Genomic DNA, 18048 nt, shown 5'->3' on the forward strand with positions numbered 1-18048 from the left:
ATAATTAATTTTATAATTTTAATTTACAGAGTATAAATTTTTCTTTTAAGAGTGTTAACAAATATATAATTACATATTTTTTTTTTTCAATTTTTCAATATTGTTTTTTTTTAATTTTTTTTTGAAGTAATAATATAATTATTGTGCCAATACTTGCATCCAATTAGACCAATCAATTTAAGAATCAATTATGTATTCAATTCATTTACCAATTTGATTTTTGAAACATTGTATTTAACCAAATTTCTCAACCTAATTTATTTAATTATTATTTTGCTCTTCCGACTGGAATAAAAAGGTCAAAAATACATATATCCTAGTAAGGGTAAAATTCACTTTTTCATGTGACTTAACTAATAATAAACTACTGAGTAATTTTTTTACGGGTCCCCTTGATAGTGCAGCAGCACTCGCACAATTCTATGGATTTCATCTTCCAACTTGAAAAAGCCCTTCATAAACATTGTCTATAATTTTTGAATCAACAATAACTCAAATGAGTAATTACACAAAATTTACTTGCTTCTCAAGACGACATCTAACCCAAATTTACATTGGTTGAATGACACCATCCCAGAGGGATGAGCTTACTATACAGCTGTTTGGCAGCTCCAACAAAAAAACCCATTGATCAATTTCTTTCTTCACCCCTCACCTTTTTTTTTTTTTTTTTTGAATCTTTTCATAGAAAATTAAATAGATGGGCAGGAGAAAAAAAAGCACACTTATCCTCAGCATACCTAATAACCACCCAACCCAGAAAAATGTTTCTTGAAGGCCTGGTCCTTCTTGTAATGGCTTCTTCCTCCCCCTCTCCTACCCCTACCCCTAGAGTTACCACGGCTCCCTCTTCCAGCCATCTCAGAAACATCAGGCTGGTCGTCTTGCTCTTCACTCGACTCTGTTAGTTTCTTGACCGCACCAAGAGGAAGGTTCCCACCACGTCCAAGGCCATGAATTAATTCTTTCTGTGCTTGATTTACTAATGATGCTTCATTATAATTCGCAACTGCAACTGAACCAGCAATTTTGTAACTGTAATTCTTACCATCTTTTACAAAGAACTGAGGCTTCTTCCTGGAGCCCCATTTTGAATTAAAACCATGTTGAGCTGGGCTTTCAGTTTGAGTCTCCAAAGACATATTTGAACTGATCCTGTCTCCCAGTATCTCAGTTTCCTCCAAACCTGACTCAACAACACTAAGACCTAAATCATCGAAAGAGTCATCATACTCGTCTTCATACTCGTATTGTGAAACTAGAGCAGCAGTCTTTGCTGAATCCCTTTCATCTTTAGAATTAAGGGTCTCAGAATCAGGCAAGTCATTTTTGGGCTTCCTGGTATACCTCCCAACTGAAGAAGAAGATGAAAATGAGGCACCCTGAGTTTGTTGCTTCTTGTCTACACCTGCCACGTCAGCAGAAGGTAGTGCTGTGAATTCAGAAACTTTCCCCTTCCCCTTGTCATTCCTGCCCAATGATGAAGATGACTTGGGTTGTGGAATCTTTTCCAACGAAGTGTCCAGGGACTGAAGATCTTCATGGAGAGTTCCCTCCAAAATCCTCTGAATCACCTCTTCCGGATTCTGGTTATAGACTTCAAGACAGGCTGATAGGAACCCTTTACCATAATCAGGGAAAAGGTCTCTTATTTGAGAGATTTTGGATTCAATAATCGCAGCATCTTCATCCGTTTGTAGTTTGTTACTTGCTAGGATTTGTGCAGAGGGTTGATTCTTAATAATGGGTTTTAAAGGATGCATGATCCCAGATAAAAACTGAAACTGTTCATCATCCAGGAAAATCCATCCTGCATGAAAAAAGGCAGAAGTTTTACAATATAAGATATCATACTTAGAGGATGCCTAGGAAATGTGCTCACGATAACAAGCATAAAAGTATAGAAATTCATGCATCAAACATGGTCCCCAGTAAACAACGCCACCATAAGGCATCCTATCATCTCATAGATTTGGACAATCTGCTGTTAAGCTAAACCAGGGAGACATTAATGACATTGACAAATTGCAATTACAATGAGCTCATTGAAAAAAAGTTGATACTTCCTTAACATATGTGGAAACATTTAGTTTTAATAAATATTAAAAGGATATGTAACATAAATTTCAAGTGACAAGTGAAGAAATATTACCACAAGAAGCCTCCAATTCTCATACATCAAGATGGATGTAAAATTTCTAAACCAACTAGATTAAAGAAATTAAAAATGGAAGCAGTTTGGTTAAAAAAAATCAGGTGAGGCATTATGAGGCATGTTCAGTTACCAGTAGCCCTTCCAGCATGCTGACAAGCAGCCAACAATTTCTCTTTTATCAACAAAAAAAATATTTGTTTCCCGTGAGTAAGAATTGTTTTTGGAACTTTCAAAAGAGAGGATTTGTGATGCTCCTCCATCCCCATTCGCCCCATTAAACCCCTCCACTCAATCACAAAAGCTGAAGACATAATCAACCTCTAGCGTTTGGGTAGAATATGCAGGACTTGAATGAAATTGTTGGGTATGAATAGATCAGAGGAGAGTAACTCAATCCCCCTTGTCTATGAACATAAGTTGAAAAGGAGAACATCTTGACTACAGGGTGTTTCGGATGCGGGGGCGAGGGAGGAGGACAAATCACTGCTCCTATTTATGAAAATGTTACTTTTGTCATATATCTTGAGTCTTCGAAATAAAAGGAGAACATTGCTTGTGTATTAAGATACCCTTATTTCTTATACAGAACAAAGAAAACAACAGAATCCAATAAGAGCAAACAAAATTTATAGAGATCAGCTGTCTTATTTTCTAAGAGTAATAACATCAAACTACTACCATGATGTTCAATGGTGCAGATCTTGAGATGGATTCAGCAAGTGAACCTATTATCCTGAGTTTAAACGTTTAAGTATCAGGCCTTTGGATTTTACTGTGTTTGAGAGTTTCGATTCAGCCTTAGATTAGAATTTGTGGATGGAACAAAGCGCAGCACAAAATTGTGTTGGGTTTTGTCCAAATCCATGAAAATCCATCTCCAAGTCTGAGATTCATGCTTCAAAACATTTGCTTAATTTAAGGGAAAAAAAGAACAGGTATTACGAGATGTATAAAAGTAAAAAAATCTAGGGGTCTCCCTGATGTGTCAACATGCCTTCAAGGTTTCCACTACAAGGCTGTATGCCTGCTCTACACAATTCTTGTCTTGATGCAGAGAAGAGAAACTAAAGAATTTAGTTAATTCAGCATGCCTTATATCTACCAGTAGTTACTGTGCAATAATTATTAACAAGCAGTAGTTTTTAGGTAGAAATAACCAAAATTTATTCAAATCTTAACCCAATAAAGCTTTATGAATTACCTACCATTATCTCGTAAATTCTCAAGCCTGCTCATAATTTTGCAATTCTTTTCAATATTCTGAAGAAATGTTACCCTGTTCTGGTTCTCTGGAACAGGTTGTGCAACTCCATTGACATCCCTAAAAGTCTGAATCAAAATGTCAGCCCTAACAACGGGATCCTCTACATTGGCTGGAAACATTTTTGTGGCTGCTGGAAGGGAGAAGCTACCATCAAACATCTCATTACTTAGATGGCAAATGTCCAATAATCTCCAACCAAGGTTAGCTATTCTCACTGATAACATCTTTAAACTGACAGCAACATCTGTAAGTACACCAAATGCATTCTGAAGTCCACCTCTTGCAGCAACGATCATTTGAAACCCTCGTTGTAAAGATGGTAGCAAGGAATCATGCAACCTTGCAAGTGCAATGAGCAGTTCCTCATTCCCATAACTGCATGGCAACAAGAATGTAGGATTGGATGAAACTTCAGAAATCCACCGAGGAATCTTGGAGAGCAAAAGGCATGAGATACAGTTCAAATCTGAATCTGTTGATGACAGTTACAGCTAACTATAACAAGACCGTGCCATAAAATAGACCAACTAGGGGTTTTGCTATGAAGATCTTCAGCCCTATGAAAAATATGAATACACTCTACTTTTAGGCAGTCAATCGAGAGCCTCCATTCATCCCCACATAAAAAGTACATTAAGACATTATTCCTCATAGAATTGATTTTGTCGACTTGAACAAATATTTACCAAATCCTATGTGACATGCATCCTCAACTCCTTAAACCCTAGACATTATTACTCATAGGGTTTGGTATAGTCATTCAAGACAACAATTTATTTTTTTTTTCGATACAAAAATTTCAAAAAGCGACTGTTGACTTGAATAACCATGCCAACTCTGCGACATGCATCCTACGCTCCTTACTGAAATGGTAAATATTGACAATTGTGCTTTGATAGAAAATTTTCACAATTCAAGCACCAACAGAAAGACAAAGCACCTCATTTCAACAGGACAAGAGAAGATCACAGCAGCAGGTTTGTATACACTGACAAAAGCATCCATTGATGCAATTGCATCATTTATGAAGTCCATTACCTGCAAAGCAAAACAAATATTCATTCTCCAGTAACATACGGACATGATTACACAGGGTTTCATTAGTCTCCAAATAATGTCATGTTATAGTCAATCAACACCGTTTTCCCCCAACTCCAGACTTGGAAGTCAGTTGACTCAGAAATCCCATTTAGCAAAAAGAGTAGTACTTGATATCTGTAGGCATTAGCACTAGCAGCCATGGTTGCATTTCATGTTTTTCTATATTTCCATAAAAAATAGATGAAAATAAATGTACCTCTAGAAAATCTGCATGGAGCTGACTAGATCCATGCTCTTCAAGGCCTCCAGAGGATGACAAAGCCTGTAAATAAGTTCAGGTAAAATTTGACAGAATGCAGGCTCTAATTGCAAATGCACAGAGAGAGAGAGAGAGAGAGAGAGAGAGAGAGATCAAAGACAAATGCAAGCATGTGCATGGCTAACAATGCAGTAAAAAAATAGAGAGAAAGAGAGAGAGAGAAGTCGACGTCAGATGCATACATGTGCATGACTACCAAAGTGTGAATCTGCATCTATTGCTAAAGGAAAATAAATTATGGCAATATAAACCAATATTCTCTGTGTAAAGACTGTCACACAATATGCTACACCTGACGACCTCAGTTTCTAAAGTGGCCTCATTTATTTCAAAACTCTTTTCTTTCCAGAAACACTGTTAGCATCATTTTACCATCATTGTTGTTTACAAATGTCAACCCCTCTCTGTCCTATAAAGAAGAATAATTTCATTTGCGTGTCTCATAATTATTTCATTCTTGAGAATGGAGCGAAACTCTTTCAACCCACCCCCCACCCAAAAAAAAATTTATTATTATTAAAACAAAAAAGGAAAAAGAATAAGGACAAAAAATAAGAAATATAAAATAAAATCCTCAATTTGTCCCTCCCCATAAAATAACATATGTCGCACAAACCATTCACCCAAAGTATATTTTGGGGACAAAGAATCAACCTTGCAAAGTCTGATAAGATCCATTTGCATAACTTTGTATCATATTATCACTCGACAGTCCTTTTTATTATTAAAATGCCAATACATATAACTACAAACACCAAGGCAGCGCCAATTCAAGGACAGAAGATGTAATACTGATAAATACAACAACAAAATCTATGAGATTCTGCCCAAGTCCCCACCACTCTACCCTGCTCATTACAAAAATCATAGAAGTTCAAGCAATTTACTTTTAAATTTTAAAAGCAAAACAGAAGTTTCCCCCCTTTCACTCATTTCCCTCTCTCCAGTAAACGTAAAAATGGCAAGAATACAAAATATGTCAACATCCTCCAAGTCCACAACTCATCAACCACATGTCCTATAGTTATCCTATGATTTATAAAATGAAGCTAAATTGCAAAATTGTCTATTCATGGTCTTCACAATGGTCTCCACAATGTTTGAAGATTGTTAATGGTCAACATTCTTTAGCACACTGCATCCCAATCTTTTCTTTACTTTCATTTTCCTGTATTTTGTTCTCTCTATTTGGTTTTGTTTTCTCACAACCAAACAGATCCCCTCCCTAAACTTTCTTTCTTTTCTTCCTTTTTCCTTTCTTTTCTCCCAAAGACCCAAACAAATCCAAGGATTCTTATTTCATCAGAGCCCTAAAAGCAAGAAGAAGCAGTAAAGATTTTATGGGTTGAGGAATCTTGTTTCTTCAATATTCTTGGATTTTGAATCTTGAATTTAGATTGAAGAATTCTTGCAATCTCTCGTTGCTTAAATATTTTTTGATTGATTTTCATTAACAACATCAAATTTCCTGCAGCAAAGGGTACTTGTAGTATTTTTCAAGCGGTTGTCATTACCTTTTAGAGTTTCAATCACCAGTGAGATCTTCTCCTCTCTTGTTATTTCTTTTATTATTATTATTATTAATTTTTCCAATAGTTGGTTAGTAGTGGAGATTTTGTGTTTATGATTTGTAGGCTTAGTATATGCATTTTTGTGTTCTTTCATTGGCAAGTTTTGGAATATACAATTTATTGCACGATTTTTTTTTTTTAATAGTCTAGCTAGGATTCACACCCAAAATTGTATGCTTTAAATTTTTCTATGTGAAGAAAAAAAAAATACACAATCATATACTTCGCCAGTGTAAAAAAAATTCTTTGTACACATAGTCGGTCCCAAGCCCAGATAAAGGAGCAGGGTTGTGTTAGGTAGCTTACAGCCAGCGTAAAACTTTGCTAGAACTTATTATCATGAATTCTTACCAAAATCACCTAAGTCAAGGGAATATACCGGGTCCATATAAAAGGGAGAGGGTTAATAAGTTAGCACAAGAAATTGATTAACAACTAGGAATATAGGAACTTACGGGAAAAAGAATGGAAATAGTGGAAATAATGTTTAGAAGGAAAATTAACTTAATTCGCCTTCAAAAGACAAAATGGGTAGGACAGAAAGCTAGAGAAATTGAAAAAAATCAGGATTTAAATTTTGGTACACTGGTAATGAGAAACATAAAAATGGGGTAGGTATTATTATAGACATAGACCTAAAATATGATGATGTAGATGTTAAAAGAATAGGGGATAAGATCATTAAAATCAAAATAGCTTTAGGTGGAGATAGTGGACATCATTAGTGCGTATGCTCCCCAAAAAAGCTTAGTAGAAAATCTTAAAAGACAATTTTGGGAAGATATAGATAGTATTTTAGAAGGCATATTAGTGTCTGAAAAGGCATTCATAGGAGCTGATTTGAATGGTCACATTGGAAGGGATAATATAGGTTATGAGAGGATACATGGAAGCTATGGATATGGAGATAAAAATGAGGCTGATGATACAATCTTATATTTGCATGTCTTACAACTTGGTTAAATAAAAACACTTAGGCTAGGTATAAATAAAAACCAAATAGATTTCTTCTTAGCTAAGAACGGGGATCATCAATCTTGTAAGGATTGTAAAGTTATTTTAGGTGAAAGTTTGGCTACACAACATAGTCTTAGTATTAGATATACAACAACAACAACAACGATGGTAGTAGCAAGCCTTAAGTCTTACTAACTGGGATCGGCTACATGAATCCTTTCCTGCCAATTCGCCCAATCTAGAGCGTTTTTCTCTATTAGATTAAGGGCTATTAAATCCTTACTCACTACCTCATTCCAAGTTATTTTAGGCTTACCCTTACCCCTTTTCATGCCAGGAATAATAACTCACTCCTTCTCACAGGAGTTCTACTACGCTTGAGTCTCAAATGTCCAAACGATCTAAGCCGCCCCTCTTTTATCTTATTTTCAACCAGTGTTATACCTAAATTATTGCATATATGCTCATTTCTTACTTTATCTTTTAATGTTAAACCACTCATCCACCTTAACATACGCATCTCAACAATTTTAATTTTTTGGTACATGTTTTTTAGTTGCAGAACATTTTGAACCATAAAGCATAGCTGGCCTTATAGCCGTTTTATAAAACTTTCCTTTTAATTTTAAGGGTATTCTACGATCACACAATACACCGAACGCACTCCTCCATTTTAACCAACCTATCTTAATTCTATGTAGTACATCTTCAATTTCCCTTTCAACTTGCATAATAGATCCCATATCTAAATCTATCAATGTTATTAATCTCATGGTTATCCAGTTTAATCTTATCTATTGCTAATCCTTACATTATTGAAAATACATTTCATATATTTTGTCTTATTCCTACTTATCCTAAACCCTTGAGACTTTAATGCGGCTCTACAAAGTTCTAACTTAGATTCCACTCTGCTTTTACTATCATTAATCAACACGATATCATCTGCAAACAACATACACTAAGGGATCTCATTTTGGATATTCTTGGTTAATTCATCAATTACTAAAGTAAAAAGATAAAGACTCAAAGTAGGACTTTGATGTACACCTATTGTGATTGGAAACTCTCTAGAATGACCTCCTATAGTCCTAATGCTAGTCACTACTCTATCATACATATCCTTAATGACCTCCGTATATCTACCGCAAACTCCTTTTTTTCTAGTACCCACCAAAGAACTTCCCTAGGTACTCTATCATAAGCTTTCTCTAGGTTAATAAAAACCATATGCGATTCCTTCTTCTTTTTCCCTAAACTTTTCCATTAAACTTCTTAAAAGATAAATAGCTTCTATTGTTGATCTCCCAGGCATAAAACCAAATTGATTTTCTGAAATCTTCGTTTTTAATCTTATTCTATGTTCAATTACCCTTTCCCATAATTTCATCGTATGACTCATAATTTTAATTCCACGATAGTTATTACAGTTTTGACTATCGCCTTTATTTTTGTACAAAGGTACTAACGTACTTCCCCTCCATTCTTCTCAAATTTTCTTGATTTTTAGTGTTGAATAGATTAGTTAACAAAATAATTCCTTTATTCCCTAAACATTTTCAAACTTCAATTGGTATTTTATTAGGTCCTATAGATTTCCCACTCTTTATTTTTTTTAATGTCATCTTAACTTCAAGCCTTCAAGGACTCTAATTTTGCGAATAAATCTCATATTTTTAGTCTTCTCCTCATTTGTAACTTCCAAGTTCAATCTTTTATTTTGGTTTTTATTAAAAAACTTATCAAAGTATCTACGCCACATCTCTTTCATATCTTCTTCTCTAATTAAGACATTATCATTCTCATCCTTTATACATTTTACATCACCTAAATTTTATATTTTCTTTCTTTAGCTCTCGCAAGTTTATAAATATCCTTTTCTCCTTCTTTTGTATCCAGTTTAGTATATAAAGTATCATAAGCTCTATGTTTAGCTTCATTGATAGTATTTTTTGCATTTTTTCTTGCTTTTTATATTTTTCAAGATTTTCTACATTTCTACAATTTTGGCATATTTTATACCAATTTATTTTTGTCTTAACGGCTTTTTGGACTTCTTGATTCCACCACCAACTTTCTTTACTGCCTCGGTATCTTAATTTAAACTCACCTAAAACCTATTTTGCTATCGTTACGATAGAATTTGCCATTTTATTCCAAATAGTATTTGTCAACCTTATCCCCTACTGTCCAATCATACTCTTTGTTCATTTTATTTTTAAATTTTACTATATTATCTCCCTTCAAGTTCCACCATTTAGTCCTCTTGTGTTGATTTATACTAATCCTTCCCTTCTATTTTTTTTTAATATGTATATCTAGTACTAAGACTCTATGTTGTGTAGCCAAACTTTTACTTAGAATAACTTTACATCCCTCAAAAGATAGACCGTTCTTAGTTAAGAAGAAATCTATTGGTTACTAATAGTAAATTATGTAAATTGTTAATGAGGCTTTGGGAAAAATTAAGTGAATAATTTAGAGACAATAAAAACTCATAATTTGCTTGATTTTCTTTGGTATGTAAATTTAGGCTGATATGTAGGGCAAGAATTTTGCAAAAAAAAAAAAGAAAAAGAAAATTGATTACCATGGTGGTTGTCGCCAATTACAGTTTGGTTTATAATGAGTAGGTTATAAAAATTGGGAGTCTAACAGGTGGCTGTTGGAAGTGGGTTAGGAAGGATTGGATAATTTCTCCTCATACATGCGATTTGGGCCAATGGGTTGGGGATTCATCTTTTTACAAGTCATTTCCTACTCTACTCATATAGGTTAGGATATAAGGGAACTTTTGATGAGTCCTTGTGTACGTCCTAAGTCAGTGGGTTGGGAAGTGATGTTTTGTGAACCATGCACTAGATTGAGAGGTAGAGAATTTCTCTTGATTCTTTGACTCACTTTATAGCATGGGCTAATTTATGAGAAGAGGATTCTGCTAAAAAGGGGTTTGACATTTACAACAACAAGAAGTCTTAAGTCCCACTAGGAGGATTCTGCAAGACTGAAGTTTGTTATAGTTCTGCATTTTAATCGGTGGATCTTTTACGATGGGGTTTTTCATGTTACTTAGGAGGTAGGTTATTAGGTGTTTGATATTTTCCTTCTCATGGGTAGGGTTTAATCTGATGCAAATTGAAATAGGAATACGTTAGTTACTATGATTAATGATTCATTTGCATGTCGGATGCATGTTCTTTTGATAGTGTGCATGTCTAGCATATTGGCCCTCCAAGAGATTTCAATCTCCAACCATGTTCAAAGGGGCTAACTCAGTAAATGGTTTTGAAGGTTCATGATTGGAAATGACCAATCTTGGAAGGAGGTTATTGTTGCAAGATATCACTCTAAACACAAAGGTCGAGTTCAAAATATGACTCTTCAGCCTTGAGAGTGTGTGGAAGGAGATAAGGGAAGGATTGGAGGTTTATTTCATTCTAATTCACTTAGAAGTGGGGAATGGTGACAATATCTGTTCCTTGCACAACAATTGATGCGGAGACAACCCCTTTAAAAACCCAATTCAGAGATCCCTGTTACCTTGGTCCAAATAAGGATGCTTAGGTGAGCTCTAGGCTTGATTTAACAGAAATTGGGGTGATGTGGAATATTTCTTTTGAAAGGAATGCTCAGGATGGGGATCTGGAAATTTCACAGAATTTTTTGAGAAGCCATATAGAATGGTGATTAGACATGAAGGCCAACATAAAATGAAGTGAAGGGAACAGTGGTTGCTATGAGATGAGTACCTTTCACAAAGACACCAACGAGCAAAACATTAATGACGGTGAACCATGAAGTCCAACAGGAACTGAGGTTGCAGCAAGGGGTTGCTAGCAGAATGTCAAAGATGGAAAGCCTAATTTTCCATGGAAGGACATTTGGAATCAGCCGACCTGGCTAAACTTGCTTTCCCTGCCTGAGAATCTGTTCTGGGCAAGGTTCTAACTTCACCATCAACAACTTAAAAAAACAGAGAAATGACGATGAACAGAAATTTTAATGCGTCTAAATCCATCTCACATTGCTCTTGGATAAAAAATATGTGGGATTTGACTCTCTTCAATTGACCGCCCTTAGGCAACAGCTGGGGACTCTGGAGGTGGAACTTGAGGCATGGAGGACTAAATTGTTAAAGAGAAAGGAGAAAAGCATTGACTTCGATTTGATTCCTCTAACTATTTCTTGGGTCATGAAGAAGGAAATAAAAGGGAAAATAGATATCACTGTCATTTGTTCATTACTAAAGATATGTGGCTTGGAACCTAACTAGTTGATATGAATCCTTCGGATGTATACACTTTTTTGGACTTACTGGATAACCTGTCTCATACTCGATGTTTATTTGTACTTGTGCTAGCACCCCCTTGGTGCCCTGTATTGAATTTCTTGCCAATCAAAGAAAGTACAGTGTAAGCCTGAACACGATTTCTATGGAGTTCTGCAATTTCATATTGATGTGATCATTCACCATTTGTTGATTCACTAACATCAAACTTTAAGAAAAAATATTTCGAGTATGTGGCTTGTCGGTGTTTTATCAAAAATAAAGAATAGAGTTCTATAAAAATAAATAAATAAATAAATAACAGAGTCAGCAGCTTGACTGACACATTTAACCCTGGACTATGTAATCTTAGGTTCAACTTACTGCGTTAGCAAATGTTATTTTCCATTTAAAGCACAGTTTACCCAAGCCCAAGCTCAACACAACCTCAGTTCTCAAAAACACTTGGTCACTGTTTGTACCAACACAATTGGAATTGTACAAAATGCCACCCTTTGTTTTCTAAATGATCCAGAAAATTGGTTAAATGCTATTTTATCATAATTTAAAAAAAAAAAAAAAAAAAAAAAGAAGAAACAGAATAATAAAATTTTAATTTGCATGGATTAACAAATCATTAATATAGATGTCACTTTTTCCCCCTTAAAGCCAGTTACAGTGCAAACCATTCTACATCAAAACGAACAAAGCCTTAATGGAGTGAACCAGAATTGAAGTTGGCGGTGGTGGACTAGAAATTTTCATGATTGGGTGCAGCATCAACATACTTACGCAAGAAGAAAAATATAAAAACAAAGATTATTTTTTAACCCTAGTTTTCCTGGACGTTGAACTTGAGATCTCCAATGTGGGAGTCTCATATGCGTCAAGCAACAGGAGTGACCCTTACAAAACATTTTAAAGATTTTTGACATAATTCAAACAAACATATAATCTTTACTTTGGATCAATATTGCTAGTACAATCTTATTATTTTATAATCATATTATTAACTTGGGATTTTATAATTATTTTACACTTTTTTCCAAAAAAATCCAGTGGGTCTGCTTGCCTGAACTTGGGTGCACCCCTGGATATTGGCCTTTTTTCCAACTGCTAGTGCTGGGATTATGGCAAGCCTGATTGCACTCCCTAGTGATTGCAATAGTTAAAACAACCACATGTACTCAACAAAGTTCCAAGAAAAGAACAATACCTCCAAAGATGAGCTGCAACGCTGATGCATTGTGTGGACAATGTGCAGAAAATGAAACAACACGGCAGTTAAACCATCATGGATTCCAGGCTGGGCTTTCAAAGCATTCATGACCTGAAAACAGGAATTATGAGAGAAAGAGAGACTCGAACTAAAGTATGCAACGTTTGGACACCCAAGCACACGATATTATTTAACCCAAAAAAAAAAAAAAAATCATTTGAAACACTTTGGTTAACTATCTTGCATTGTAAGACGAATAGAATCTCCTGAAGTACTTGATGTGCAGAAGAGAAGCTACAATGTCAGTGTTCTCCAGTAATTCAGACGGGAAGCCTACTGTTATATAAGGGAAAAGATCTCAAAACAATAGTGTTTTTTAAATCTTAAAAAAAAAAAAAAATGTAGCTAAAAGTAGGAGTTCATTGCACTTGTATACCAACACTCCCTAACCAAGTCTCTACAAAAAAGGAGACGAACAATGATAGTCATTCAAGACATGTCAAACATCAACTTTCCAAAGCTTGAAAAATTTTCTCACAAAAAAATCAAATTATATAAGAGATGATTTATAAAAGCAGAACAAAGCATCAAAATTAGCTATAACCTAGCTGAAACAAGGAAAACTAACATTAAGAGAAAACTAAGATGGCCTTGAGGATCGAAGTTAAAAGAAGAATAAATTTATCCAATCGGTTCATGAAAATAACATCAGCTGCATTGTGAAAATTAAAAAGAAAAAAGAAGAATTTGAACTCAGTTCTAATTGACTTGCTGAAAACATATCATAGCACAGTGGCATGAACAAATGGAGGGTTCTGCGTCAAATAAAACAGTAGAAATGAGGGCTAAAATAAAAAGTACAAGGCAATACTTCAGAATGAAATAATTTTAACATACGATTAGACATGAGATGGTTCAGACCTTAAAAAGCTCAACAATTTAGAAGTACGGATAGTGTCAATCATTTTATGTACAAAAAATATCTCTACTTTTTAAAAATATGAGGAAACATGGCATTAAGTGTTTTCATAATTTGCAAAAAAAAAAAAAAAACATTAATAGTCAAAATTATAAATTAAAAAAAAATTAAAAAAAAAAAAAACCAGCATCACAAGTAATCTATGACATGAACAACCTAAAAGGTTCAATTGAGGCTCAGCATGAGGCTAGCCTCAAGGCAAGGCACGCCTAAAACACCTTGAGGCGTAGTCTAATAAAATACCAAATCCCCAAAAAAAAGACCAACGCATTACATACCAAGGCTTACACATTTATATATAAAGCATGACTTTAGCGCTTTTTTACTAGAGGCTTACGCATTTTGGGTGTGTGAATTTCAAGTTAGATTTTAGTAGAAAATTTTAACTACATGTTTATAAGCTTGAACCTCAAGCCTTCCAAAATAATAGAGTTGCATCCCAAATGTCGAAAATAACTTGAATTTTGCAAAGTTATAGCTATTTCTTGGCATGATTTACTTAATGAATTCAAGTTTGTATTTTTGGAATGGCCAAAAAGCAGTTTATAATAATCATTTTAGTTTTTTTTTCTACATTTGATTTGTATTTTCCCTAATTTTTTTCTTTATTTTAAGAAATATTTGAAATTTATTTACATATTTTTATCTAAAAATAAAATTCTCAAAAGGCTTAAGCCTCAATGCCATAAGGCTCACACCTCACCTCTTATGGGTTCAAACGCCTCGCTTTAAGCCTTCACTTTTTAAAACATTGTTAACAACTAATCTGAGAACAATTGATAGGTGACAAAAGTAAAGCGAAAAAAAAAAAAACCCTGTTCCCCTTCAAAGAGAACAGACTAAGAGAATGAACATTAATTAAATTTATTTCTATAACAAATTATTGGTTTATAATTCTTAATTTGTTAGAGGTAAAAATATGCATATAAATAATAAACATTCAGTTATAAATATGCACTCTTGGGATTTCTATTTTGAAAGAAGTCTTAATGAGAGAGATTAATGAGTTGGCTCTTTTACTCGCTCAACTCATTTCACGCTCACTTGGAAGTGATAAAAGGGTTGGAACGTAGCTCCTTCTAGGGAATATCATGATCCTAATGTGGCCCCTTTCGCCTTGCACTCTTTGATTTGGAAAGCTAAAGTTCCCTAAAAAAATAAAAAGCTTTATTTGGATTGTGACACTTAGGAAAATCAACAACAGTGCCATGATATTTGTGTCCTTTGTTCGAGGAGTTGGGAGACTTGCTCACGTTTGTTTTGTCATTGCTCTCTCACTCTGGCCAATTCGAATAATTTATTTGGCATCTTTGGGAAAACTGGGTTTGTCCTTCAACATTTAAGGCTTTTTATAGAGGATTTGGCAAAGGAAATGATAGGAAGCTTTATGGATGTGCACTGTTATGGCTATTATTTGGTGTGTATGGCTGGAGAGAAATGCTTGAATCTTCAAAGCTGTGGCTACTACTATCAATTTGTTTTGGAGTAGAATGATTTATCTTGCATCGCTGTGGATGTCAGCACGTGGTCGTGGTCTCTTTCAACATGTTTCTTTGGAAAATTTACAGCGGGATTAGATGACTCTGATTCATTGAGTTGTTCTGTCTTTCAGTGATCTTGTAGCTGGTTTCTTCTTGTAAAAGGAAAATTTTCTTATTCCCTCTTTTTTTTTTTTCCTTTTTTCTCTTTTTTTTTTCTGTATATTCTCTCATCTTCTAATACAATTCTTTGCTTGTCAAAAAAATAATAAGAAAAAAAAGAAAAAAAAAATAAAGACCATAGGCCATGAGTTCAAGAAATATCTATACTATATATAAAATATGAATGATGTAAACCAAATAAAATTTTCAACTTAATTGTTAAATTTGTTTCTATTGCACATTATTCAATATTCATCATATTAGGCTATCATCTATAAATTTAAAAGGGTAAGAATATACATGTAAATTAATACACAACAAATCAAATACATAGGTCATGAGTTTGATGGATACAAACACAAATTCAAACAAATAAATCCAATCTTAATTACCATCAAACATCATGAACTAGTAATTTTCATACAAATATGAATAAATCTACATTTCTGTTGGAAAATTTATTCAAAATTTTGACAAAATAACAAATAAAAATATTACAATCATGAAAAATTAGGAAAAAACTACATAAAATATCCTCCTTCAAAGACACAACAACAACAACAACAATAATAATAATAATCATTATTATTGGATAAGAAAAGACGTGTTAAGAAAGGAAAAGAACTACAAACTAAGAGCACAAGAAATCCTCCAGGAAAAATGAAACAAAAGAAAACAACATAAATAAGAAACTAATTAAGAGACCCCCTCTTTAACTCCTTCCTGTCATAATTTATTAGTTAATTCTCTTTGGCCCTTTTTGTGTTCTTTTTACCCCCATCCAACCAAACTTCATTACCTCCAGGATCAGAGAGCACATCTTATTCAGCAGTTGCTGAGCTTCCAAGTCCTTCCCATTTATCTCCTCCTCCATTGGAATAGGCAAAATCCAGCTGTTTTTCATGCATTCCATCATCCTCAAAGATAGATATACCCTTAAGAAATTTCATCGGTAATGGAGTTACATACAATAAATCCCCAAGTAAATCAGACAAATCAGAATGATAGCCATATTGTTACTGAAATTCATTGAGAAGATCACCATCTTCATCAAGCTGACAAGTGTCAACACTATCACTTTCCAATTTTTCTCTTGACCTTTCCTTTACCAAAGACTCCCATCTATGTCCCCATTCTTACCACTGCACAATACACAAACTTCCTCAGCATTTCTGCTTGAGGTTTTTTTCATTCTCCCATCAGAATCCCCTTGCTTGGAATCAGTATCTTTTCCCACATCCACAACAGCCTCACCAGCCTGCAGAGATAGACCTTATTACCTCTTAACATTTTGACAGGTCCTTCCCTTCCCAGTAACCTTATCCCTCACATTATCTCCTTCACTATGAAAATCCTCATCCCATCCTCCATGATTCTTAATCAACCACCCTCCTCCTAAAAAGAAAGGCATCATTCACTGATTTCTGTATTCAGATCTTGTCATTGGCAGCAACCCTCTCTCACCGAGTACAGAGACTTCAGCCAACCTGCCACACTCACCACGGTCATTACTAGTCTGAGCTTTCTTTAGCCCTATAGAGTGTACCTCATTATTTAACCTGCAAAGATGAAGTGCTCGTATTCTTCTTCCCTGACTGAGAAACAGACCCATTGGGGCTGCAAGAATGAATGTTCCCAAAAATAATCCGAGACCCCAGTGCTGTATCCTCTTTCTCCTCAGTAACCTATTCATGTGCCCAGCACCCTTCTTTAATAAACTAGAATATTGGCCCTGATTAACACCCACCAATTTCTAAATCAAACTGAGCTTGTTTCTTTAAACTTTAAAGCCCCAGAATAGACTTCTGCTTTATTACCTTCCAGGTTGATCCTCCCTTCAGACTCCTTATGAGGCCCACCATTAAAATGGGTCCTCAATGAACCATGCCATCTATTCAAAGTCCATTTGGCATGGGCTTGAGCCCGATAATGACTTGAGAGTTAGGGCATTTAGAAGCTGGGCCTGCTGACAATTGGAGCTTGAACCTGTCACTCAGCCGGCCCACCTCAAATCCTCTTACCTGTCCAATAATTAGCCCAAGTCCAACATAGTCCTCAAGCATTCCGGCCCACTCTAGCCCATCTTCAATGCACTCCCACTCCACAGCGAAACCCTAGTAACCTCTGCCATCATTGCTGTAGTCCTCATATGGAGATGCTGTCTCACGGGCAATGGTCAAAAGGCTGTTTCTGCTTCCGCCTGCAGCTGCATTTTTCACAAATGTTATTCTTCTCCACCTTAACTACCTAGCTCCATGTCGTTACCTCACTTTATTCCTTTGCCTGTATCGCCATTACTAGTATAGAAGACCTTAGCCAATGCTCAGAATTCCTTCACAAACTCTTGCCCAGAGTTGTTATAATCTTACAATTTCCGATTTGATTCATATGATTCTACTCATACGATCCATATCAGTTCTGCACCAAATTGGTTCAAATCTTACTAGCAAATCCAAAAACAGCTGAATTGTTGCTGAATCTATTGATTTACCTTGTGAACCTAATGCATCGATCTGAATCTATCAATTCACATGATTGACCCAGACAGCCCAAAAGAAAACATTTCTGTTCTTTGTATTGCTTTAATTTTTACACGATTACCTTCATTCCTTGTCTATGTCAATTTTTTGCTACAA

General features: G+C 34.9%; 1 protein-coding gene across 2 annotated transcripts in view; it reads right to left on the bottom strand.

Moving 5' to 3' along the window:
- Positions 1–427: 427 nt before the first annotated feature.
- The window catches only part of LOC131161612 (uncharacterized), a 77726-nt gene continuing 60105 nt past the window's right edge, over positions 428–18048 (bottom strand). For both annotated transcript variants that reach the window (XM_058117481.1, XM_058117482.1), the window contains 5 exons: positions 12791–12904; positions 4717–4782; positions 4360–4457; positions 3361–3794; positions 428–1810 (listed from right to left, as the gene is read on the bottom strand). In XM_058117481.1, coding sequence (XP_057973464.1) covers positions 741–1810; positions 3361–3794; positions 4360–4457; positions 4717–4782; positions 12791–12904 — 1782 coding nt within the window. In that variant the 3' untranslated portion in view covers positions 428–740. The remainder of the gene's footprint in view (positions 1811–3360; positions 3795–4359; positions 4458–4716; positions 4783–12790; positions 12905–18048) is intronic.

The sequence above is a fragment of the Malania oleifera genome, chromosome 8 (genome assembly GCF_029873635.1).
Source record: "Malania oleifera isolate guangnan ecotype guangnan chromosome 8, ASM2987363v1, whole genome shotgun sequence".
Taxonomy (NCBI): Eukaryota; Viridiplantae; Streptophyta; class Magnoliopsida; order Santalales; family Ximeniaceae; genus Malania; species Malania oleifera.